The sequence below is a fragment of the Triturus cristatus genome, chromosome 8, assembly GCF_964204655.1.
Source record: "Triturus cristatus chromosome 8, aTriCri1.1, whole genome shotgun sequence".
Taxonomy (NCBI): Eukaryota; Metazoa; Chordata; class Amphibia; order Caudata; family Salamandridae; genus Triturus; species Triturus cristatus.
Genome location: NC_140591.1, coordinates 1,539,515,386 through 1,539,542,176, shown reverse-complemented (window position 1 = coordinate 1,539,542,176; position 26,791 = coordinate 1,539,515,386). Strand labels below are relative to the sequence as shown.

The 26,791-nt window shown below is 50.5% G+C and overlaps 1 protein-coding gene across 2 annotated transcripts in view; it reads right to left on the bottom strand.

The window, feature by feature from the left end:
- Positions 1-26,791, bottom strand: part of CLPB (ClpB family mitochondrial disaggregase) — a 1,140,376-nt gene that overhangs the window by 492,150 nt on the left and 621,435 nt on the right. For both annotated transcript variants that reach the window (XM_085623404.1, XM_085623405.1), the window contains exon 7: positions 7,432-7,546. In XM_085623404.1, the coding sequence (XP_085479530.1) occupies positions 7,432-7,546 (115 nt within the window). The remainder of the gene's footprint in view (positions 1-7,431; positions 7,547-26,791) is intronic.

The window sequence follows — 26,791 nt, the reverse complement described above, 5'->3', positions numbered from 1 at the left end:
CTCCACTGAAGCAACTATCCAAGGGCCTGAATCGAGCTTGCTTCCTGCTGAAGTCTCAGGGACATTAGACTTCATTCATCAGCAGCCCGGACTCTTATTGAGAGGAATCCTATTCATAGGTGAGGCCTCTGTCGAGAAATTCAGGGCCTCTGGATCTACTGTGGAGAACGCCGCTTTTGCTTTGCCTACGAAAACTATTGCTATTGCCATTGTGGGCTGCTGCAACTGAGGAGCTGTGCCGCTGAGTGCCCGCATTTGCCTTGTCTACGGAAACTACTGCTATCACCATTGTGGGCCGCTGCAGCTGAGGAGCTGTGCCGCTGACTGCCCGCATTTGCCTTGTCTACGGAAACTATTGCTATCGCCATTGTGGCCCGCTGCAGCTGAGGAGCTGTGCCGCTGAGTGCCCGCATTTGCCTTGTCTACGGAAACTATTGCTATCGCCATTGTGGGCCGCTGCAGCTGAGGAGCTGTGCCGCTGAGTGCCCGCATTTGCCTTGTCTACGGAAACTATTGCTATCGCCATTGTGGGCTGCTGCAGCTGAGGAGCTGTGCCGCTGAGTGCCCGCATAGGCCTTACTACGAGATCCATTGTTGATGCCATTGTGGGCCGCTGCAGCCGAGGGGCTGTGCCGCTGAGTGCCTACCTTGGCCTTGCTACGAAAAATCTTGTTGTCGCTATTGTGGGCCGCTGAGAAGCTGTGCCGCTGGGTGCCCGCATCTGACCTACTACGAGAATCAGTACAACCGCCACTGTGAGCCGCTGCAGCCGAGGAGTTGTGTCGCTGCAGGCCCGCATTGGCTTTGAGAGTCCTTACTATCACTATTTTGGGCCGCCGCCATCGTAAAGCTGTGCCGCTGAGTGCCCAACCCTACCTTGACACAAGAATCATTGCTATCGTGGGCCGCTGCAGCTGAAGGGCTGCGCCGCTGAGTTCCCCCGCTAGCTCCACATCGAGAGCCTTGCCAACTTCTGCGTGCACCGCTGGGTGCTGCTTTCACGCCCGTCCCAGGATTACCGTGAGTGCACGCTGTGGATATCCACCGCCCAGGAACTGTGGCCGCTGTGGGTTCGCTTGCCATCCCGCACCGTCTCTGAGGAGCTGTGTACCGTGCCCCTTTATATCCTAGGTACCTTGTACATTGTACAACACCGGGTCGCTTAGACCCTGGCCCCGAACCAAGTTCGTTCCACCCGCACGCACAAGCGCTTTCATCGCTCCTGAGACGTATCTGTAATTACGTGCATTGTGGCTCTTTGAGCATTTCCCAATGTCGTATTTAATCTATATAAAGATAACTATTTTATATAATTACTTGTGTCTATTTTGTAGCGTCTCTCCTGCGTTATTGTATATGGTCCTAAATGCTTCACACACTGCCTCTGAGATAGGCCTGTCTGCTCGTGCTACGTTACCACAGGGTTGAGCAGGGGTTATCGAAGGGTGTAGCCTCCTTACTCTGACTTAGGAAGAAGGGCCACTATTTGACATTGGCGCCAGCCACTGTCAACTAGAGACCCCCATTTCTAACAGAGATCAATCGGAACTCAGCTCCAGATCTGATTTCGGTGTTAGAGCTGCATCTGGAACTGGTGTCCCTGTAGCCAAGGCAGGCACGGGCAGCCTGTGGACAGATGTGTCCTTTGTCAAAGGAGTGGCAGCCCAGCCCAGCCTGGCGCTGGTGCGAGACTGGCAGTGTATGAATAGGGTCAATCAGTACAAGGGTGGTGTCTTCCAGTTGGAATGCGAAAGGGGGCCCTGGTGAATCTGTGGGCCTGAGAGACCTGAAATCATCCTGAAGATTTTCTGCATTGCCTCCTTGAAGGCCTTTACCAGTCACAGATGGCCCAGGAAACTCAGGGTGCATCTGTTCCAACTGTGAAATGGAGTTGGAATCGGATGATCTGCGCAGTCAGGCCTTTCGAGGGCCAACAGTATGACCCCTCTCTGGAGTGAGAGTGACAATGGCAGGATTCCTGTCGGGACATGTCCAGGAACTTCACCTTGATTTACCCAAGGCTGGAGACCTGGATTGGAATCAGGATTTTGAGCGGGAACAGGTCTGTGACCAGTGATGGGTTTTAGAGCATGATCATCACCGTCTCATGCTTGGAAAAGTGAAGCTTCGTTTCCCACTCCCTGATGGCCTTCGGATGCATCAGGGAGCACTTGTCGGATGACTTTGACTGATGCCTCGATCCAAAGAAAGACTTTATGTGGAATGTGACTGAAAACTGGTTCCTGTAGGTACAGATCGGCTGAAGCCTGTACTTTTTCAGAGAGCCATCCCTGGCCCATCTACATTTTGGATTTGTGTGCCCTCATGCTAATGAAAGTATCACCTTGAGAATACACTTACCTTAGTCAAATGAGGGGATTGAAGGGGCAGTCAAAATAGATCCTAATGTCATTACTTCCTTCCACCCTCCTGGTCCTGGGGACCTTGGACCAACTCTCATAAAAGGCTATCTAATGTGGTCTGGCCACATGGCCTTTCAAGGTTGGGTGCTATAGACAAAACCCCTGCCATCCCATGCATGCGAAGGTTTGTGCAGAGCCCATGCTTTGTCTCTCCTTCTAGAAAATAGTTTCACAAGATTTGCCTTGTTCTAATTTCAGCTTTTTGACCTTTTTCCTTTCTGGTTCTTAGCTCCATCACGTGCTTCCGGTTTTGAAGGTAGTTTATTAAGAATGTACACCAACACTGCGCACACACCACAATGTCTGTAGACACAAAACCCTAGAGTTTCTTTTTATTGAATATCGAACCAAGTCATTTGTCTCCTTTCCAACAATTGAGCACAAAGAACCAAAAGCAAAGGGCAATTATTATGTTTCCTTTTGGCCCTCAGCTAGCCCCGAACCATGCCCTCACCTTGCTGCTGGCTTCACCGATGCCCCTGTCCTCCAGTGAGTGAGTGAGTGAGTGAGGGAGGCGCTCCATCATCCGTCCTGGTAATGGACTCCAGCTCACAGCAGGGGAGGTTTCAGGCACACACTACTGACAAAGTTTTAATATTCTGCTCTGTATTTATGGAGCCGCGCGCTCAAGGAGCTGAGCGCCTCTTCGGCACAGATTAGAAAGGGATGGGCTGTGATCCGTCTTCTCTTAATACCTCTCACTGCGGAGAGAGTACAGCCCAGAAGCGACGGGGTCGAAGACACGTGTGATCACACACGGTGGTTCTTCGGAGAAACAAAGCTGCGGCTTTCACACAGCAAAAGCCTCCATGGATGCCAACGAGGGAAGCATCTTCCATCCCCGCATGCCGTGAAAGCCTTGCGCTGCCCTTGTTAGCCTTGGTCTCGGGGTACAAAGCAGTGACATAGTAAACAAGAGACTCCCAGCCCTCGTTACTTCCTGCAGTCTCCACTCAGTGTCCTTCCTCGTGACCCTCAGCGGCAAATCTGAAGGCTGTTGAGAAAGCACGTGAGAGACCAGGGGGTCAACAGTTTAATGTCAGTAGGGGTGAAGAGCATGTGATGTCACGGGCACCACATGGTATATTGGTGAATCGACCTCCCTACGCTTCAACAAGTGTCGGTTCAAGGCTGTCCGTTCCACTGGACTGGAGTATATTGTTTCACTACAAGAAGGGGCCAAACCATTACTGTCACCATCATCATCATCACCTGGTGTGAATGAGATGCGGAAAGCGTTTGTGAGAGATCTGCTGGTCATTTGCTGCATGAGAGCCTACATTTAAAAAATCTATAAAAATAGGATACAATTTTATCCATTAACCAAAAAGAATGATCTCGCAAATTCCCCAAAACTCAATAAAATACAATCATACAAAATGAATGGCATTCTTAAATAAATTAAACATTTCAAACCGCAGTGGCTGATTCAATACAATGTTATCAGTCCAGCCTGGTACTTCTTTGTGCATATGTTGACAGACTCAAACGTTGTGAGTTACGCTTGGTTCAAACGAGGGTGAGCACTTGATGTGGAGATGAGTCGATAACATGTAGAGCCCAGGTACTAATACATAATACTTTCACTTTGCAACCAAGTGCAAGGGATCAGATACAATCCTACTCATGACTGAGTCCTGCGCACGCGCCCGCCCACTTATGTAGAGGAACTGAAGCACTGCCAGTGTTTTAAGGAATAGCTTTGAGTTGTAGTGTCAATGGATAAAAAAATTAGAATTAGAAAGGGGTGGTATGCACACCGTTACTTGTCACTGTTGGTCCTCATATTTCAACGATCGTCAGGAGGTTGTGTGCGTTTACTGGGCTTGCGCCTTGCCCTGTGGCACATTGTCATAGACCGATGCTGTGGGGAGCGCAATTACGATCCACTCCCAGTCGCACTGCGAAAATGGATACATCATCCAACTTATAGTTCCACCTTTCATTTTTCTCCATGTAAAACCATGTTTTCTACACGTTGTATACCAAAAATCTTTATGCTCTTCTTTTTAATCCACATATATGGTTTCTTGCATTTTTTCTGCTTCTTATATTATAGATGTGTCCATCCGGACCTCTTCAAGAACACGCTTAAAACGCAAGGTTCGTTCCAGACAGCATTTCTTTATTAACACCCAATGCATTTCGGGCTTATGCCAGCCCTTCGTCAGGGGGAACTGCAGATTAACAATTTAAGAGAAAACCCGCCTTTACTACATTATCCTTTGTATAACATTTAAAAAATTCATCTTATCACCACAATTTTGCTTATGAAATCTTACAAACACAAAACCCCTTCCCAAGTCTATGACTTCATCCCCCCAACAACACCAGTCTATCCCATTCTACCACTAAACTGTGCCATGATATTTCCCCACTGTTAACTAACACCATCCTTTTAACATGGAATTTTCTGTGCCAAAACCCTCCTTCATCAATTAATCCCGCTCTCCCCCATTCAGTCATTCCAATCACCTATGAATCAATCATACTCACTCCCACCCATCCACTTCACTCGCCTCTCACGCATTCACACTCTCATGCAACTTCCTGCATTCCCGTAATCAGTCATACTCACCGCACTCACAACACTCACTCATCCACAACACTAGTCTCCCGCACATTCCCCTGCTCCTGTTACTCCCAGTCCCCACTGATTACACCATCGCTACTAACGCTCACACGACATTCTGTAAGCGCTTCAATCATGAAAAACATACCTGCCAGAAACGTATTCCTCTTCCCTCTCAACATCCACCGCTATAAAAATGTGACCTCCCACACTCAAAACCGCCATTTAAAGCCACTTATTCACAAACAAATCTCCTCCCCCCCTCCGAGTGAAACAATGAATCACCCGACTCAAGCCACGCCCCAATGGTTCAAAAAACACCATCAACTTTGGGCACATGTGAAGTGGACACACAAAGCAACCATCTATAGTAGACAAGCAGGAAGTCCAATAGTTAAGGTTCACTCACACCAGTGGGGAGCTGGTTGTGCTATGAGAGCACAATGTTGGTCATGCCCCAAGCTGCAAGATTACTGGCATGGGGTGACTCACTTGCTCTCCGGGAGCACAGACAGGGTATTGCGGACAACCTGGGAGACATATATTACAGGGATATTCCCCAGAAGAAAGAAACACGAAGCCTCCTCCAGATTTTTGGATTTAGGACTAGTGGTGGCCAAGAGACTTGTGTCACGTCGTCAGAAAGCAGCAGACCCCCCATCGTTAAAAGCCTGGACTCAGTCTATGTAAAACTGGACCAAGGCCGAAGCAGTCTCACTGGCGAGGGAGGACAGGTTAGGATTACGTAAACACGTGAATACCCTATCAGAGGCCTGGAACACGATCCTGATGGCATTTCAGATAGCGATAACGCGGGATGACCCCCCAGACACCAATTAGGCCTTACTTATATATGAGAGTTGGTATGACATGGCAGTGTTGAGACCTGGACCGTGCAATATATATTACGTACATTGGAGCAGTAATGTAACACTTCAAGGATATGGGTGTCGCAGCATGTGTGGTAAATATGGCACTGCCTAAGCAGGACTGGACCGCCTGTCCCCCACCTGGGTCTATCCTGCTAGCCCCTCCCACGTTCTCATACACTGTTGTTAAATGTTTTTGTGTTACACACTTAGACGTTTGGTCGCAAACCCTGGCATTGGCATAGCTACAGTGCGTCAATAATCCTACATACATGACACAATCCTAGTCCTGACAACAATAATAGTAATTGGTTTCTACATTGCAGTGACAGTGCGCTTTGCATGATTTTCTCTGATTGCTGTATTTGACGATAATTATCGTGTAGTCAAGATATGGGTAATGTAACAGTTCACTGTAAGCAAAATACTAACAGATGTCTGAAGAACAAGATTCCTGTAGGTACTGACTGGTTCCATAAGTGTACTGCATACTAGTCGACTGTATTGTTATGCAAGAAATGCAATAAAAAGATCAAACAAACAAAAATGAGAGCACAATATTAACCAAGCTGGGGGTAGCATGAGCGCAAAGCCAAAGGACCTTACAGATGTAGCAAAACTCCAAAGAACTCTTGAATGCTAGTTGTAGATGTTTACATCTGAAAGGCAGTTTTTAGGCACTTTTTTGCATCATTAAAAGTGAAAAAGCTGGATTTGGGGGTTTTCTGGCCCAGAATGACTTCTATATCCAAGGTCTACAGATAGAGCCGCACTTTAAAACTAGGGTGATGTACAACACCAAAGGTTCAGGGCATGTGCGTGTTTCAAACCCTGAAATCTTAAAACAGGCTGGAACTGAAACCACAACTGCTGAGCTGCAGCTCAAGGTAGATGTGTTAAGACGTGCAGTGCACCTTGAATTTACGTTAAAATACCTGCCTCTGGCACTGTTTCACGAGCTTCGGAGTTGTACAGATCAGATTTTGCCATCTTCTATAAAGCCTCCCTGACCTACTGATAACTTCATTAACGCTCACACTGATGCTCCCAGCTCACTTCCCTGAGTGAAGTCTCCTTCTCAGGTGCGCCAGGCCCCAGTGGAGGGGGGGTGGCACCCTGCTGAAGCAGCATCCACACCAGTCTCTGGACATCAAGTTTTTTCAAAGACCGATGGCAAATGATCTAATGGGCACAACAGAGATTCACGCCTGAGAATCCAACACCTTCAGTTCTTACACTTTAACACAGGTAAAGGAACCATGGAACAGTGATTGTCCTGCTAGTGAGGGTTCACTCATAGAAGACTATGGATGGATAAGCCCCACACTGTGTTATTTTACATTCCTAGATTCGTTCTCTTTACTTAGCCCACGGTTCTCTTTAAAAGAAAAAACCTTAAGGCTGTCTCTGCATCTCTTACATCTCTGCTTTGCTCATCTTGTGTTGATCCAACACCTTAGTTCACAGAAACCAGACTGGTGGCCATGTGAAGGGCAGGCGGATGCCACCACTGTGCGAGTGTGACAGGCATGGAGACAGACCCTCGCACATGCAGCGCCAGCAGTACCTGCGCCCACGGTGGCGATGGCGCTCTCCTGCCCGATGATGTGCTCTTTCAGCCGCTGCTCCAGGGGGAATCTGCGCCGCTCTTCCAGCTCTCTCCTCTTCTGCTCCTCTTGAAACTTTAAAAAAGAACCAACGTTCATTAACACACAGAATCTTTCTTTGATTTTTTGTTTTTTGGTCTTTTAGGTCTTGCTTTTTTATTTCCAGGTACACAACATAAATGAAGCAACATCACCAATAGAAAGAAGACTTTTGGAAAGGGGTACAGATTCAAAACGCACCTCTGGTCACCAAGACATGCCTGGTGGTAAAACATTGGGTCATCTTCACGTCCCCTCGGATGCCAAGGTGATATTAAGGCAGGTGGAACGAACGGTCGGTGGCTCTGTCCTATCAGACGAGCTGGCCGCCTTCACGGGGTACAAGTACTTGGTTACTGGGAAACAATATTTCTGTGGATCCTTCAGCGGACGACGGGGCGTTATTTCTGCTACTACCCGGTCCTGTGGATGGATCCCATAGGTTATCAGGTTCCCTCCAGCCCAGTGCTTTAAATGGAAAAAAATAAGTGCAGGTACTCACCAAAAGGTGCAGTGGACTGGGGGTGGAGTGTGGGGCGGGGCTAGGTTTTCAACCTTGCCAAACTTTATATGCAAGAAATCCAAGTGCAAAGTAAAAAAATCTGAAATATCTCCTATGGTTATGGCCCTAATAATAATAATACTAAGGGTAGGTTCAAAACTGTCTCTGAAATTTGCCATCAAAGCTTTGTATGCTGGAATTTTTAGAAGCCCTTACTTATAATGAGAAAGGAGAACTACAAGTCCCAGCATGAAAAAGCATTACCAGCTAAAATCCATAACTGTCTGAAAGTCTAAAGCATTCCATGGAGCTATCTGTTGCATTTGGGTTAAACGTGGTTTCTCATACAAAACAAGCGGTTTAAATGCACCAAACCCAAAAAAATTGTGTTGCCTTTAAAGTGTTTTTTGTTTGAAGGTAATCGGAAAATTGGCGGCAAGAGCATGGATGTACATTCAAGTAAAAATGCTTAATTTAAATTGCTGATGAACTAACATTTACAGTCATTTAAAACAATGGCATGCTGAAACGCTGTACTGCCCTGAAGAATACGCCCCACACCATCTCCATTAGTTTTATGGTCGACTCTCAACTCCTACTGTGCAGGATCAAAGGGTAAACAAAACACCCTGCTGCCTCACCCATGCTGGAAGAATTGAAGAGACGCAGGACAAGATTGCCGAGTGTCAAGGTGAGAAGAGCTGCTGTTCTGGCGCTCCTGTGTGAAATCAGCTCAGGATGGCAAAATCAGAGCTGGTGGTGTTTAAAGTACTACCGAGGCACGAGACCATGAAGCGCATCACCTGTGTCAAGGCAAGGCCCCCCCCCATGAGTACCGGTACTCTCCTTGTCCTAGGAAAAGTTCCGGTACTCAAGAGGTGATAATTAAAAAGTGCCTGTACTCCGTTCCGGTGAGTACCGGCCCATTTAAAGCACTGCTCTAGCCCCACCTCTCATGATCTCCGAGGCTGGAGGCAGAGCGGCAAACATTACTATGGGGTAGAAACCACCGTTGTCTTTCGTCTTTGAAGGCACTCATGGCCTCCGGATCGGAGCTGAGCATCCTCAAGAAAATCAGGGAGTGCAGTCAGGCCGACAAATGGATTCAGAGCAACGAGGCAGAGAAATGGGTTCAGTGCAAGGAGGCAGACAAATAGATTCAGGGAGTGCAGTGAGGCCGACAAATGGGTTCAGTGCAGTGAGGGCGACAAAGGGAATCAGGGAGGGCAGTCAGGCAGACAAATGGGTTCATTGCAACAAGGTAGACAAAGGGAATCAGGGAGGGCAGTCAGGCAGACAAATGGATTCAGTGCAGTGAGGCCGACAAAGGGAATCAGGGAGTGCAGTCAGGGAGACAAATGGGTTCAGTACAGTGAGGCAGACAAAGGGAATCAGGGAGTGCAGTTAGGCAGACAAATGGATTCAGTGCAGTGATGCCGACAAAGGGAATCAGGGAGTGCAGTCAGGCAGACAAATGGGTTCAGTGTAACGAGGCACACAAAGGGAATCAGGAAGTGCAGTCAGGCAGACAAATGGGTTCAGTGTAACGAGGCACACAAAGGGAATCAGGGAGTGCAGTCAGGCAGACGAATGGGTTCAGTGTAACGAGGCACACAAAGGAAATCAGGGAGTGCAATCAGACAGACAAATGGGTTCAGTGCAACGAGGTAGACAAAGGGAATCAGTGAGTGCAGTCAGGCAGACAAATGGGTTCAGTGCAACAAGTCAGACAAAGGGAATCAGGGAGTGCAGTCAGACAGACAAATGGGTTCAGTGCAATGAGGCAGACAAGGGGAATCAGGGAGTGCAGTCAAGAAGACAAATGGATTCAGTGCAGTCAGGCCGACAAAGGGAATCAGGGAGTGCAGTCGAGCAGACAAATGGGTTCAGTGCAGTGAGGCCAACAAAGGGAATCAGGGAGTGCAGTCAGGGAGACAAATGGATTCAGTGTAGTGAGGTCAACAAAGGGAATCAGGGAGTGCAGTCGGGCAGACAAATGGATTCAGTGCAGTGAGGTCAACAAAGGGAATCAGGGAGTGCAGTGAGGCCGACAAATGGATTCGGTGCAACAAGGCTGACAAAGGGAATCGGGGAGTGCAGTCAGGCAGACAAATGGATTCAGTGCAGTGAGGCCGATCAAGGGAATCAGGGAGTGCAGTCAGGCAGACAACTGGGTTCAGTGCACTGATGCCGACAAAGGGAATCAGGGAGTGTGGTCAGGCAGACAAATGGGTTCAGTGCAACGAGGCAGACAACGGGAATCAGGGAGTGCAGTCAGACAGACAAATGGGTTCAGTGCAATGAGGCAGACAAGGGGAATCAGGGAGTGCAGTCGAGCAGACAAATGGGTTCAGTGCAGTGAGGCCAACAAAGGGAATCAGGGAGTGCAGTCAGGGAGACAAATGGATTCAGTGCAGTGAGGTCAACAAAGGGAATCAGGGAGTGCAGTCAGGCCGACAAATGGATTTGGTGCAACAAGGCTGACAAAGGGAATCGGGGAGTGCAGTCAGGCAGACAAATGGATTCAGTGCAGTGAGGCCGATAAAGGGATTTAGGGAGTGCAGTTAGGCAGACAACTGGGTTCAGTGCACTGATGCCGACAAAGGGAATCAGGGAGTGCGGTCAGGCAGACAAATGGGTTCAGTGCAATGAGGCAGACAACGGGAATCAGGGAGTGCAGTCAGACAGACAAATGGGTTCAGTGCAATGAGGCAGACAAAGGGAATCAGGGAGTGCAGTCACGCAGACAAATGTGTTCAGTGCAACGAGTCAAACAAAGGGAATCAGAAAGTGCAGTCAGGCAGCCAAATGAATTCAGTGCAACAAGGCCGACAAAGGGAGCCAGGGAGTGCAGTCAGGCAGCCAAATGAATTCAGTGCAGTCAGGCTGATAAAGGAAATCAGGGAGTGAAGTCAGGCAGACAAATGGGTTCAGTGCAGTGAGGCCGACAAAGGGAATCAGGGAGTGCAGTTGGCAGACAAATGGGTTCAATGCAGTGGGGCCGACAAAGGGAATCAGGGAGTGCAGTCAGGCAGACAAATGGATTCAGTGCAGTGAGACCGACAAAGGGAATCAGGGAGTGCAGTCAGGCAGACAAATGGATTCAGTGTAACAAGGCAGACAAATGGATTCAGGGAGTGCAGTCAGGCAGACAAATGGATTCAGTGCAACGAGGCAGAAAAGGGGAATCAGTGCAAAGAGGGAACCAAATGGAATCAGTGCAACGAGGGAAACAAAAGGAATCAGGGAATGCAGTCAGCCAGACAAAGGGAATCTGTGCAACAAGCAGGAAAAGGAAATCAGGGAGTGCAGTCAGGCAGACAAAGGGAATCAATGCAGCGATGGAGACAAAGGGAATCAGTGCAGCGAGGGGGACAAAGGGAATTAGGGAGTGCAGTCAGGCAGACAAATGGAATCAGTGCACCAAGCATGCAAAGGAAATCAGTGAGTGCAGTCAGGTAGACAAAGGGAATCGGGGAGTGCAGTCAGGCAGTCAAAGGGAATCAGTGCAATGAGGCATACATAGGGAATCAGGTAGTGCAGTGACAGTCAGGCAGACAAAGAGAATAAGTACAATGAGGCAGGCAAAGTGAAACATTGAGTGCAGTCAGGTAGACACATGGAATCAGTGCAAAAAGCAAGCACAGGAAATCAGGGAATGTATTCAGGCAGACAAAGGGAATTAGTGCAAAGAGGGAAACAAATGGAATCAGTGAGTGCAGTCTGGCAGAAAAGGGGAAGCAGTGCAACAAGGCAGACAGAGGAAATCAGGGAGTGCAGTAAGGCAGACAAATGTATTCAGTGCAGTGAGGCCGACAAAGGGAATCAGGAAGTGCAATCAGGCAGCCAAAGGGAATCAGTGCAATCAGGCAGACAAGGGGAATCAGGGAGTGCAGTGCTAGTCAGACAGACAAAGGGAATAAGTACAATGAGGCAGGCAGAGGGAAACATGGACTGCAGTCAGGTAGACACATGGAATCAGTGCACCAAGCAAGCACAGCAAATCAGGGAATGCATTCAGGCAGACAAAGGGAATCAGTGCAAAGAGGGAAACAAATGGAATCAGTGAGTGCAGTCTGGCAGAAAAGGGGAAGCAGTGCAACAAGGCAGCCAGAGGAAATCAGGGAGTGCAGTAAGGCAGACAAATGTATTCAGTGCAGTGAGGCCGACAAAGGGAATCAGGAAGTGCAATCGGGCAGCCAAAGGGAATCAGTGCAATCAGGCAGACAAGGGGAATCAGGGAGTGCAGTGCTAGTCAGACAGACAAAGGGAATAAGTACAATGAGGCAGGCAGAGGGAAACATGGACTGCAGTCAGGTAGACACATGGAATCAGTGCACCAAGCAAGCACAGCAAATCAGGGAATGTATTCAGGCAGACAAAGGGAATCAGTGCAAAGAGGGAAACACATAGAATCAGTTGAGTGCAGTATGACAGAAAAGGAGACTCAGTGCAACAAGGCAGACAAATGGAATCAGGGAGTGCAGTGCCAGTCAGGCAGACAAAAGGAATCAGAGCAGTGAGGCAGTCAAAGGGAAACAGGGAGTGCAGTCAGGCAGACAAATGGAATCAATGCAACAAGCAGGCAAGGGAAATCAGGGAGTGCATCCAGGCTGACAAAGAGAATCAGTGCAGCGAGGGAGACAAAAGGAATTAGGGAGTGCAGTCAGGCAGACAAATGGAATCAGTGCAACAAGCATGCAAAGGAAGTCAGTGAGTGAAGTCAGGCAGACAAAGGGAATCAGGGAGTGCAGTCAGGCAGCCAAAGGGAACCAGTGCAATGAGGCAGACAAAGGGAATCAGGTAGTGCAGTGCCAGTCAGGAAGACAAAGGGAATAAGTACAATGATGCAGGGAAAGAGAAACACGGAGTGCAGTTAGGTAGACACATGGAATCAGTGCAACAAGCAAGCAAGGGAAATCAGGGAATGTATTCAGGCAGACAAAGGGTATCAGTGCAAAGAGGGAAACACATGTAAACAGTGAGTACAGTCTGGCAGAAAAGGGGAATCAGTACAACAAGGCAGACAAAGGGAATCAGTGCAGTCAGGCAGACAAAGGGAATCAGTGCAACAAGGCTGACAAAGAGAATCAGGGAGTGCAGTCAGGCAGACAAATGGATTCAGTGCAGTGAGGCGGAAAAAGGGAATCAGGGTGTGCAGTCAGGCAGCCAAAGGGAATCAGTGCAACAAGGCTGACAAAGGGAATCAGGGAGTGCAGTGCCATTTAGGCAGACAAAGGAAATAAGTATAATGAGGCAGACAAAGGGAAACATGGAGTGCAGTCAGGTGGATACATGGAATCAGTGCAACAAGCAAGCAAAGGAAATCAGGGAATGTATTCAGGCAGACAAAGGGAATCAGTGCAAATAGGGAAACAAATGGAATCAGTGAGTGCAGTCTGGCAGAAAAGGGGAATCAGTGCACCAAGGCAGACAAAGGTAATCAGGGAGTGCAGTGCCAGTCACACTGAATCAGAGCAATGAGGCAGACAAAGGGAAATAGGGAGTGCAGTCAGGCAGACAAAGGGAATCAATGCAACAAGCAGGAAAAGGAAATCAGGGAGTGCATCCAGACAGACAAAGGGAATCAGTGCAGAGAGGGAGACAAAGGGAATCTTTGTCTGCCTTGTTGCACTGCTTCCCCTTTTCTGCCAGACTGCACTCACTGATTCCATTTGTTTCCCTCTTTGCACTGATTCCCTTTGTCTGCCTGAATACATTCCCTTTGTCAACCTCACTGCACTGAATCTATATGTCTGCCTGACTGCACTTCCTGATTCCCTTTGTCAACCTTGTTGCACTGATTCCTTTTTCTGCCTGACTGGCACTGCACTCCCTGATTCCCTTTGTCTGCCTCATTGCACGGATTCCCTTTGGCTGCCTGACTGCACTCCCTGATTCCCTTTGTCCACCCGACTGCACTCACTGACTTCCTTTGCATGCTTGTTGCACTGATTCCATTCATTCATTGCACTGATTTCCTTGGGCTGCCTGACTGCACTCCCTGATTCCCTTTGTCTACCTGACTTCCTTTGCATGCTTGTTGCACTGATTCCATTTGTCTGCCTGACTGCACTCCCTAATTCATTTTGTCCCCTTCGCTGCACTGATTCCCTTTGTCTACCAGAATGCATTCCCTGGTTTCCTTTGCCTGCTTGTTGCACTGATTCCATTTGTCTGCCTGACTGCACTGTCTGTTGGCTTTGTCTGCCTGATTGCACCAATTCAGACAAAGGGAATCAGTGCAAAGAGGGAAACAAATGGAATCAGTGAGTGCAGTCTGGGAGAAAAGGGGAATCAGTGCAGCAAGGCAGACACACTGAATCAGTACAATGAGGCAGACAAAGGGAATACGGGAGTGCAGTCAGGCAGACAAAGGGAATCAGTGCAACAAGGCTGACAAAGGGAATCAGGGAGTGCAGTGCCAGTCAGGCAGACAAAGGAAATCGGTGCAATGAGGCAGACAAAAGGAAACAGGGAGTGCAGTCAGCCAGACAAAGGGAATCAGTGCAGCAAGCAGCCAAAGGAAGTCAACGAGTGGAGTCAGGCAAACAAAGGGAATCAATACAAAGAGGCAAAACAAAGGAATCAGTGCAATCAGAGAGACTAAGGGAATTAGGGAGTGCAGCTAAGCGGACAAAGGGCATCAGTGCAACGAGACACACAACTTGAATCGGAGTGCAGTCAGGCAGACAAAGGTAATATGTGCAACAAGGCAGACCAAGGAAATCGGGGAGTGCAGTCAGGCAGCCAAAGGAAATCAGTGCAACAAGGCAGACAAGTGGAATCAAACAGTGCAGTGCCAGTCTGGAAGACAAAGGGAATTGATGCAATGAGGAAGACAAAGGGAAACAGGGAGTGCAGTTGGGCAAACAAATGGAATCAGTGCAACAAGCAGGCAAAGGAAATCAGGGAAGGCATTCAGGTAGACAAAGGGAATCAGTGCAACGAGGGAGACAAAGGGAATCAGGGAGTTCAGTCAGGCAGACAAAGAGATTCAGGGAGTGCAGCCTGGCAAAAAAATTGAATCAGTGCAACAAGGCTGTCAAAGGGAATCAGGGAGTGCAGTCAGGCAGACAAATGGATTCAGTGCAGTGAGGTCAACAAAGGGAATCAGGGAGTGCAGACAGGCAGTCAAACGGAATCAGTGCAATGAGGCAGACAAAGGGAATCAGGGAATGTAGAGCCAGTCAGGCAGACTAAGGGAATAAGTGCAATGAGGCAGGCAAAGGGATACATGGAGTGCAGTCAAAGGAAATCAGTGCAACAAGGGAGACAAAGGGAATCAGGGAGTTCAGTCAGGCAGACAAAAAGATTCAGGGAGTGCAGTCTGGCAGAAAAAGGGAGTCAGTGCAACAAGGCTGTCAAAGGGAATCAGGGAGTGCAGTGCCAGTCAGGCAGCCAAAGGGAATCACTGCAATAAGGCAGACAAAAGGAATCAAGGAGTGTGGTGAGGCAAACAAATAATCAGTGCAACAAGCAGGCAACAGAAATCAGGGAGTGCAGTCAAGCAGACAAAGAGTATCAGTCCAAAGAAGCAAAGAAAGGGAATCAGTGCAACATGGAAGACAAAAGGAATCAGGGAGTTCAGTCAGGCAGACAAAGGGAATCAGGGAGTGCAGTCTGGCCAAAAAACGCAATCAGTGCAACAACGGAGACAAATAGAATCAGGGAGTGCAGTCATGCCAACAAATGGGTTCAGTGCAGCGAGGCGGACAAAGGGAATCAGGGAGTGCAGTCAGGCTGACAAAGGGAATAAGTACAACAAGGCTGACAAAGGGAATCCGGGAGTGCAGTGCCAGACAGGCAGACAAAGGAATCAGGGAGTGCAGTCTGGCAAAAAATGCAATCAGTGCAACAACAGAGACAAATGGAATCAGGGAGTGCAGTCATGCCAACAAAGGGAATCTGTGCAACAAGGCAGCCAAAGGGAATCAGGGAGTGCAGTGCCAGTAAAACAAACAATGGGGATCAGTGCAGTGGGGGAGACAAAGGTAATCAGAGAGTGCAGTCAGGCAGACAAAAAAATCAGTGCAACAAGCAGGCAAGGGAAATCAGGAAGTCCAGTCAGGCAGACAAAGAGAGTCAGTGCAAAGAGGCAAACAAAGGGAATCAGTGCAACGAGGTAGACAAAGGGAATCAGAGACTGCAGTCAGTTAGACAAAGGGAATCAGTGCACGCTTAAAAAAATAAAAACAAGAAAATGGAGGCAGCACAGAACAGGAGCAAATCTAACCAATGTCTGAGCTGCAATTATGCAGCACCTTCCAGCAGGGGTGGCTCCACGGTTATGGTGGAGGAGCGTCACCTCACTGAAATATAAAATGATAATAAAACCATTTTGTTTCATTTTATTTTTCTTTGTGCCAACCGAGGCCATCCTGCTGATTGTCACGTCACAGTAAGAAGGAGGAATGTTTGGCACTTGTAAGTGAGCAAATCAGTTTGGCCGGCCTTCTTAGGACGGCCAAACAGACATGCGCACTCATGTTTCTCCAACACAGCTATGTTGCACAGCCGGGTTGGAGAAAAGCCACAGGCTCCCTGTGCCTGAGCGAGTGTCTAGTCAATCCGCTCAGGTCAATTACAGTGCTGCTCTGATGCTGGTAAACAGTATTACCAGTATCAGAGCAGCGCCGTGATTGTCCCCTGGAAGCCTGTGCAGTGTGATCAACGTCGGGAGAGGAGCACCGAGGTGGCGGCTGCAGGTGCAGGTAAGTGTTTTTATTTTATTCCCACACATTTGCGTCGCCTCACTACCCCAAAATTAGAGCAGCCGCTACTGTGTTCCAGTCTACAATGGTCGGCTGACAACAGAGTGCAGGTGGTAGACAGTTGTGCCCAGGGCTTTAACTGGGCCGGGTCTCACCGGGTCTGAGCACCAGCAGTTTTTTAAAGGGGGCCTCGAAACGGGACTCTATCGGCCTCTGTTCTGTGCCCTGGCACAAGCGGTCCGTTTTTTTACAGACTGCAGTGACAGCAGGCACATCCATGTGCGCTGCTCACACTGCTCATTTCTCACTAGTGGAGAAGTTACGGCATGACGTCATGCCAGGTGAGCGTTATAGGGGAAGGGAAATCCTTTAAAGAGAGTCATTTTCTCTAAGGATTTCCCTTCTCTTTTTAAAACTCAGGAGCAGCAACATTGTTGTGGTGTCACATGCAACTAACAACCATTGACAAAGCCAATAGTCCTGACTTGTTGTAGGTATGATGTTACTTGTTTATTCATATATCTAGATGCAATGACAGAAACAGCAAAATACAAGTCGGGCGGCACACTATCCTAAGCACAGATTTTTAGCCTATGTGTTTTTAAGCCACGCCTTTAAGTAAATTGGCCACGCCCCTTTGAGAAACCCTCCAGTTTTTTCATCCCTCTTAAAACCCTTGTTGTGCCCAATCAATCAATCAATCAGGGGGTTTATAGAGCGCGCTACTCACCCGTGAGGGTCTCAAGGCGCTGGGGGAGGGGGTGGGCAGCTTCGGCTCAGTCGAAGAGCAAGGTCTTGAGGTCCTTCCTGAAGGCGTGCAGGTTCGGGAGCGTCTGATGCTGACTGGGAGCTCGTTACAGGTCTTGGCTGCGATGTAGGAAAAGGCCCTTCCTCCTGCTCTGCTTCTGCGGATGCGGGGGGTATCTGCTAGGGCGAGGTCGGCGGATCTGAGATTTATTTTGGGTGCGTGGAAGCAGATTCTCTTGTTGAGGTATTTGGGTCCGATGTTGTGGAGGGATTTGTAGGTGTGGGTGAGAAGCTTGAAGGTTATTCTCTTCTCGACGGAGAGCCAGTTTAGGTCTCGAAGGTTTTGCGTCATGTGTTCGTACCGAGGGGCCCCGAAGACGAGACTGACCACGGCATTCTGGATGGTTTGGAGCTTATGTAGAAGGGTCCTGTTGACCCTGTCGTAGAGGGCGTTTCCTTAGTCCAGTCTGCTGGTTATGAGTGCTTGGGTGACGGTTTTTCTGTGTTCGGGGGGATCCATTTGAAAGTCTTTTGGAGGATGCGAATACAGTTGAAGATGGTGGAGGCGATGGCGTTGATCAGGCAACATACTCTCCAATATAACACGTTGTAACAGCTGTGGACACCTTTGATTCCCCACTGCTTTTGAAGATGCTTTGGCCCTACTTGAAAAGCAAAACCTCCCCTGAAAGCTCTGGCTGCAGCAATCCTTGGCTTAAACTGGAAGCCAGCTGTGTTGTAATAGTCACGACTGATGCACAAAGCCAGAAGGGCCGTTTACACAGGAAAAAATCAAGAGGAACTGGGAGGAAGGCATTATCTTAGCAAACACTGAGAAAAATAGAACAAAGCAATGGTGGTTTAGACTGATTCTAAGACACTTCACTGTGCGAAGGTCAATGTAGCATAGATGATGCCAGTGTCCTGCCCGCGCCGGGGTAACTGTCCCTCCCCCACCTCCCTCCCCCTGCTAGTTTTGGTTCTTTTTTTAAAATAAGAAACTGGCCCCACATGTTTTAAAGCAGTACCCACTACTCAATCTTTATTCTTTGTAAAAGTAGCCCCCCATGCCTCTCCTTGCCTTTCCTGCCACGGGGTAAAGACGGCGTCAATGGTGGCGTTACAGCAAACAAATGATGGACGGAATGCTGACAATGCAAACATTCTCGCCCAGTCAAAAGATCTGGGTTAAATCCATCGTTCTTTTGCTCACTACGCCACCCCAGTTTGGACCCAGCCATATGCAAATCAGTCTTGACCCTGTGCCCCATGGGAACAATCCGGACCGAACTGCCAGGCCAGGTCCTCCCTGGACCGGAAACAAGCATCCTGGGACCGGTTTCAGGGTTTCACCCCTCTTCAGCCAGGCTAGCTTGAATCCAGTGGCACAGTGAGCAAGGGACCCACGTCTGGGCATACCCATCCCACTTAGGGCGAAACACGTTACAGCAAACAATGGTGGTGGCAGGAGTGGAACCAGCCCATGCGGAGCAAGGGGTGCCCAACCCTTCAGGGCCCCACTCAGCCCTAAGATTATGAATATCTGTGGGGTGTGGGCGTCTCGGGGTCTGCCATCTTGTGTTGCTCCACGGGGTGCTGGGGTTTGTGCTCGTGTTTCGTATGTTGACGCTGGATGTGGTTCCACGTCCTGCCAGCTCTGCTGAACATACAAACACATTTCACGCACGTGCACTGACATGCCTGCATTTTCACTATAACTGCTTGGAAATAGTAGGGTCGGCATAAAATAGTCTTTCACCATATATTTGAGGAGAGCAGTAAATGAGTTTTGTCCGTGAATATCTGGGTGCAGCACTGCGCCTCGAGGAAGCAGCGAGGCGCTACTTCTGGCGGGAACGGGCATGAGGAGAGCAGTCAGCGGCTGCTCCGGGGGGGGGGGGGGGCAGCGAAGAGTCCGCCTACCGGTTTATGGTGCTTCGAGGAACACGAGCACCTCCCGACACGATATTTATCCTCCGAGTGCAGTACAAGACGAGCTGATTGATTGATAACCTACGTCACAACAACACTGACGTATATGCCGCTGACCGCGGCCCCGCAGGGGGCCACTTCAGCGGTCGGCGCCCTAGTGCCGCCGGGGCACCGGTCACCCCTCCCCACCCCCCCCAAGGGGAGGGGGCGGGGACGCCGACCGGTGTCCCCCTCTCCTCGTGCTGGCCGGATATGACACACAAACGCGTCACTTCCTGGCCCCTGTGGGGAAGGGGAGGCTATTTAGCCTTCCCCCACCCTCCTGGCGACCTCTTTGTCGCCCACCACGCCGCATCATCGGTCGTCACTTCATCGTCGTACATCCATAACTAACGGTGAGTCTTGCTGCACCCACTCCGCCCCGGCCCTGTCCCTGGGCAGCACCAGGTCGACGGGCCCCTGTGGCACGGATTGCCACGGGCGGAGGGGGCGCAAGATAAATGTCCGTGTGGCGATTAGAAAGGGCGGTAAATTAGAGCAGGGGGCGGCCGTTTGTAATTGCACCCGGCAGCCGCCGTTGTGATGACGGCCGCGGGGGGGGGGGGCGGGGGGGTGTTTAACGATGGCGTGTTTGTATTGCCTCGATGTCGGGGCCACACCCCCCCCCCTTGACTCTGGGCAAACCAATTATTCTCCCTTTGCCCGGTAAGGTATTTGAAAGAGGGTACTCCTGCACAGCGCTTCGAGGACCTTCGGGGCTAGCCCGCGCTGTTATGACGGGGTGATTCAATTATCGAGAGGAGTTGGCCTAAGGGCTTGGGCGGTCAACACCTGGGTTTGAATCTCGGCAATGACGCTGAGCATCCGGTGATTCTGGGCAAATCACTTAATATCCCTGTGCCGTACAAACTAGATATGGGTCCGCAACGGGGCGACGTGAAGCGCGCTGAGACCCGATTTTCTCTCGGTGCCTGACCATATAGGTAGAAACGGGGTTCATGCACAGCGCCATAATACCCTCGGGGAGCTGAATCAGGCTGAATTCTGCATTGAAGTGTGGCCGCCAGGTGTCGCTGTGAACTGAGTCTGTGAACCTGGTTGTTTTGGGCGGGGACACTCTGGCCATGCGAGCTCTCGCTGATTTCACAGAGTGGCAGCAGTAGCACCAGAGGCTGCATACTGCGGACCCGGTGTAATGCATGCGCCCGCAGGCTGGAGGGCGCAGTACGCCGAAAGAAACCCCCCAACACACAGGCAGCATTGTTCGGCACTGTCGAAGGGATCCCTTAGCCCTTGTGGGCGCAGTTTCAGCGGCACATCGGTCATAATACACTCGGGGAGCTCGCGTGGTGATTCCGGGCAAAGCACTTAGCCTTCCCGAGCCCGGAATCGAGGTATAAATGGTTCGCTGGGTGAGGCAATTAATCTCCCGAGCCGGAACATGTATGGGAATACGGTGCCTAGGCACGGGCTATAATACTTTTGGGCGAGTTCGCGCTGGGACCCCGGGGCAGAGCATTTGATCTTCCTGCGCCCTGAGGGGTATTGAAAACAGGCGCACGCACAGCGGACCGATTACCTTCGGGTCGTGACTGCACAGTGACCCCGAGAACCACTCACTCTCCCCGGGCCGGGACGTGAAGACAGTGCACATCCACAGCGCTACAATGCTGTCGGGTGAGCTCGTGCGGGGACGCCGGGCGAACCATTGATTCTCCTGTGCCTGAATGCGTACGTGAGCACGGGGCTCATGTACAGTGCTCCAGGGCCTTCGCGTCGAACTTGCGCTGCGACCCAGGCCAAATCACTTAGGCCCAGTTACAGCGCCCCAACTCCTCCGGGCGAGTTCGCGCAGGGGCTCGGGGCAAATCAGGGAGAGGATGTGGTCCGTCGGCTGCGCTGCCGACTTTGATGCGGGAAACCAGGGTTCGATGCTCCGGGTCGCGTCCGCATCCTGTGAATGGGCAAATCTAAATAAGTCGTGCTGCCTTAAAAATAACAAAGATAAACTGTCTGAAAGCCCCCGCTGCTACTTTTATTGTTCCCCTCAGCATAGTGTCACCAAAGAGGGTAGCTTGCGGCGGGGGCAGCATGCTCAACCCACTCCTCCAGACAGTCCCGGAGCACCCAGTTTCCCTCCTCACATTCCTTACCGGGCCTGATCGGGTGCCTCACGGTCAGGTGGGTGCTGTGGCCGGCTCCAGGCACCCCACCACGCATGTTGGGCCGAAGGGTCCCCTCCCCTCTTGTGGTGGACCGCATTAAAGTGGTGGGCTGTATTACGGCATGGTTTTTCCGCTTTCAATCGGCAGCAATATTTTCCACCGCTCGCCTTCATTCACCGCTGCCTTCGAGGTGCCCAACTCCATCAAGGTGTGCCTCTGGGCGAGTCTTTGTATTGGCGCCCAGAGCATACGTTTCACGCTGAGCCCCGGGGCCGGGTTCGGACGGAGCGATGGTTTCACTTTCCAGTGCTGATGGCACACCCTTGTCACTGCGTTACATGGGCCTGCTCTTGGTGTGCTGCTATCTCGGGCGCCGGTTAAGGAGGTGAAATTTACCTCCCGCGGGGCAGCGGGTTCCATGGGAGCCCTTGTCCTCGTGCGCCCGGGTATCGCCTGCCGGTCGGGCACAGAGGGTTTGCCCTCATGATCCACCCCACCTCCCGGCACATATCTATTGCCAGCAGCAGCTCCAACTCCGGTCCGCTGTTGGTCGGGCGCTAATATGCAGCGCCTTGGGGGTTTAAAAGGGGCGCCCTTCTCGGATTAAGTGTTGTATCCCCAGCGAGGGAGGGGGGCACCGGCAGCCGCTACGGGTCTTGGTGTGGGGGCGCTGAAGTGATCACCGGGTGCCCAATTAAAGTCTCTGGGCCTCCTGGCTTGGGCCGAGGGGGCCGCTTGCGTGCCTCTGCGCTCCCGTTTGCTGGGGCGCACCGGTCGCCCTACAAGGGTCCAGGGCATACTGGCTTTATCCGGATGGGATAGGGTGCTCGCCTTAAACAGTGTTGGGAAGGTAAAAGGCTGGCAGAGTGCTAGCCGTCCAGGCTGTATAACCAGTTGAACTGGTTCGGAGCTGGTCTTCGCCTCCTCCATTCACGAGGTGGAAGGCGTTGGGCCCGATTATTCCCCCCCCCCCCCCCACCCCCCATTTCAGCTTGCCCCTGATCAGGAACCGTACAGACTGGGAGCACGGGTCAGAGCGAGGGAGGGAGGACGGCATGAACCTGTGTGGCAATTGGTTTTCGGTCGTGTCCTCCTCGGCTGGCATTATGGAGATCTAGCGCCGATGCCACATCTGTGCCTAGAAAGCGCGACTTGGTGCAGGAAACCAGGGTGAGAGCCTCGAGGTCACGTCTGGTGATTTTGGGAAAATCTCTTAATCTCCCCTTGCCTGAATATGTAATGTAAATACTGTCCTCATGCGCAGCCGCCGACTTTAGTGCAGGAAACCAGGGTTAGAGCCTCGAGGTCGCGTCCTGTGATCCCGGGGAAATCACTTATCTTCCCGTGCCTGCATATGTAATATAAATACGGTACTCATGTGCAGCCGTCTACTCTTGGGCAGGGAGCCAGGTTTCGAGCCTCGAGGTCGCGTCCTGTAATCATGGGCAAATCACTTAACCTCCCCGTGCCTGAATAGGGAATGTAAACACGGTGCTCAATGTGTAGCTGCTCACTTTGGTGCAGGAAACCAGGGTTCGAGCCCCGAGGTCGCGTCCTGTGATTCTGGGCAAATCACTTAATCTCCCCCTGTGCCTGAATATGTCATGTAAATGCGGTACTCATGTACAGCGCTCCAATACCTTCGGATCGAGTCCGCACGCCTTGCTGACTGAATGGCCAATCTAGAATGTGTTACTTCTAGTACATAAGACAGTAATTAGTTCTAAGTTTGCCATTAGGCTTGCCCATGTTGCAAATGGTACGCCACCGGTTGGCTCTGTGGCTATGTTGTTCCATCACTAAGCCTGAAAGAAGTGGTATATGGAGGAGATATGATGGAATTAATTTCCGTTGTCGTGTGCTGCACTGTTTGACTAATATTAATCCATAAGATGAGCATGTCTATTTAACAACAGTCCCACAGTATCGATGTCAGCACAGTTTACTGCACGTGTTTGAGCAGCTACGACATGAACCATGCTTCGCAGACGCCTTCACACATGCACACAATTTGTTAAAATTCGTTATAGGACCACTCAATGCAAATACAGTTAGGAGTACAGACCAAGTGGGAGTTCTTTCCAATTATGGGGTCGACTGTTGGAGCCATCGAGAGAATTCGAGCTATACCTACGAATCGTATGGCCTAGAGACTACCGTACACGGGTATGTTTGTGTAATTACTGATATCAATAGGGCTGCTGCATCCCATGGTTTGGTTTTGCTCGAAAGAAAGTGCATTCATAGGCCTTTAACTGTCACTCATAGTTGCACAGATATGGTAAAAATCACACATAGCAAACTGAAACCTAGCCACCCAGGATGGTGGCTAGCTCCTGGAGGGCAACGCAGCCAAGATAGAAGGGTGGTTTACTATCTAATCCAAATGGAAGCATTGATTAGGCCAAAAGATGGGTTAGCTGAGTGCCCCAATCGTATTGAATACAGGGATGCATTGACATAGCGGCAAAAGACTAAGTGGTCACTATACAGCGCCCACTGGGCCAAAACCACAGCACAAAGTTTACCGGTGGAATTTGACCAAGTGGTTGCGGGTGCGCCGCACGCGAACGAATTGCAAACTGGCGCTGGGGACAGCCTGCCACAGGTTGGTGCTGTCCGTATATTGTAGAGATGACCCAACAGGCATGGATCAATGCATTTGGCATTAAAATCACTGTTGCCAGCTGAACAAGCCATTCGTATAGCTTTGGAGGGCTTGGAACAGGCGCAAGTATCATGCCTGCACGAGGAGCGATTCATTAAATGCTTTTCTTCATAGAACTATTCTCACCGTTGTTATTTCAGTGTTTTGGAGGGTACCTCTGTCTCCAACCCACCAATAGTTCATTGTTAATCCGATGACTTGCTGTCAACCGGTCCTTGTTCAAGACCGCCTCATGGCGCCCGAGTTAAATCATGGACCATGTAGTGTAGGTTTCATTTTGTTCAATACCAGTTCTGTCTGGGCAATCAACCCGATCGGGTCGCAAGTGATCACTCAGCTGGTCATTGTTTCCCAGAACCCCCGCCCAGCATCCGTGCCGGTCAGTGGGAACAAGAGGGGCCTCCAGAGAGGTACACCTCCTCTTCAGTTGTGTGGGTTTCCGGGGGTTTGCCGTGCAGACGGTCCATGCGCCGGCAAAAATTTGCCTACAGCCTCGTTGCCATTAGAGGGCCTCCCTTTCCCACACTTGGTAGTGGAAGCGGATTCGACCGAACACTAGATTAACCGGGAATCCAAGTATTACTGCATGCGAAGAGGGGTCTCGCGGTGAGGAGCAGCGGGCACTGCGTGACCAACTTCTGTCTAGGATGCGGCCTGGAATTTAGAAGGCACAACATTGCACAGTGGAGGCGGTAAGCACAGCGCTCTGTGGGGTGTCAGGCAGAGAACATTAGCGTGGGACCACCTACATGCCACGTTATTTAGTATAACGTCGGTTGCATGGCGACGCAGTGCCCGCTGCATAAGCCATGGGCGAGCTTGCTATTCACTGAAGGGAGACACCCTAGGCTTATTCAACACAGAAAGGGACAGTCCCACCATTTCAGAATGGAAGCAATTTTGAAATGCTACGCGGCGAAGCCAGAATTGTGGCTTCGGTCATCCCCCACAACTAACAAGCCTTGTTAAGCCATCGGCACGGGGGTGGTGTAGTTGTCATATAACAAGTGTGCGGTGGTTCAAAAAGTTTGGTAAACACTACGTTAGAGCCTTATGGCGACAGGGCATCATTGACCATTCAGCATTCTCAACATTCAGGATAGGGCCGGTATTTGCACCAAAGGTACCTTCCGGTTCCCACACACTTGCCTGCCCCCAGGGTTATCCTTCTATGGGTTAGAACCTGAGACTTGAGGGGGCATCTCCTGCTCCGGCGTCCCAAATATGTCGATAGTCTACGCTGGGGTGGAGGTCCTGACTACTACTGGGTTCCCCCCAAGCGATGGGATCAATCTAGGTGGGACCACGAAGTCTACAGTTCTTGGGAAGCATCCAGCAGTAGGGCAGTTAGCAACAGATAAAGTATCAGCGAGTGGGTAACAGACACCAGCTCTCCAGCAACACCGTGCCCGGGGAGCACGCGCGCTGCGCAAACACAGAGCTCCAACCATAAGGGGGCCGAGTAGCAAAAAACAAGTAAATAGGTTTAATAGACGGGCCTCTGGCCTTACAGCTGTGTGAAATTACTAGCATTCAGAGGTAGGCCCAGGTGAGAATGGGGCATTTCTTAATGTCCGGAGGACCATTGAGGTTGGTGGTATCTCCCAGCGGAGCCACTGGTCGTGTACTGCAGCGGCAGGAACCTGGGATACGGACACTTTTACCTCGCTTAGGGGATACGGTCAGCCAACATATTGTGCTGCCGTCCCAATAACTAGTATCAGCGGGTCAAACACAAGGGGACATTATGTCAATAGAACACTTGGCACGCCCAGGGTGTAACTAAAACTCAACTTCAACGGAGCAGGAATTTGGCTCCGCTGGGGAAGCTCCGGGTTGGCGGCGGGCACCCTCCTGCCACCCCCCTACCTGGGAGCATGCTAGGAGGGGTGAAGTAGCACTTAGTCAATCCTTAATGCTTGAACCATTCCGCAGACAGTGCGCACTGCTTAAACCAGACAGATTCCTGAAGCTGGGATGCCTAGGGGGTTTCATCACAGAGGGATCTGAAGGGGCATAATTCCCATAAGGAATAAGGGATGCATGGCAAGGACAAGAGGGCCCCTTGCCCATGGTCACGCGCTGTCAGCTATGAACACTCCTGTGCGTCAGGATTTAGCAAATAAAGGGGACTGTCCAAAGGTTAAGTACAACCCTTCGCGCCATAATAGCCATAAGCAGGCAGGCGGGGGGAGTGATTACCTAGCAAGTGGGCTGCTGTCCCAGAGTTGGGCACGCAGGTTCAGGCACACTCGGTGCTAGGAGGACGGCAGCTAGGTGAGATCATCAAATTGATGGGGCTTTGTGAGCCTGGGTGCCGGCATCCACCCGCCCAGATTAGTGAAGCAGTGTAACTTTCCAGCATAGGGGTGAATAGTTCTCGGCACAGCTTCACAGGCCCAACGGGTCCTTTGTTTCAGCGGACACTATCTGACCCAGGATACCGTTAGGGCTTTGGGATATAGATGGGGCCATCTATAACCAGCAGGAATGGTTCTCTTCCATCCAAGTGCAGGAAGATCTAGACAGGAGAGGTGGCAGGAAGACTATAGC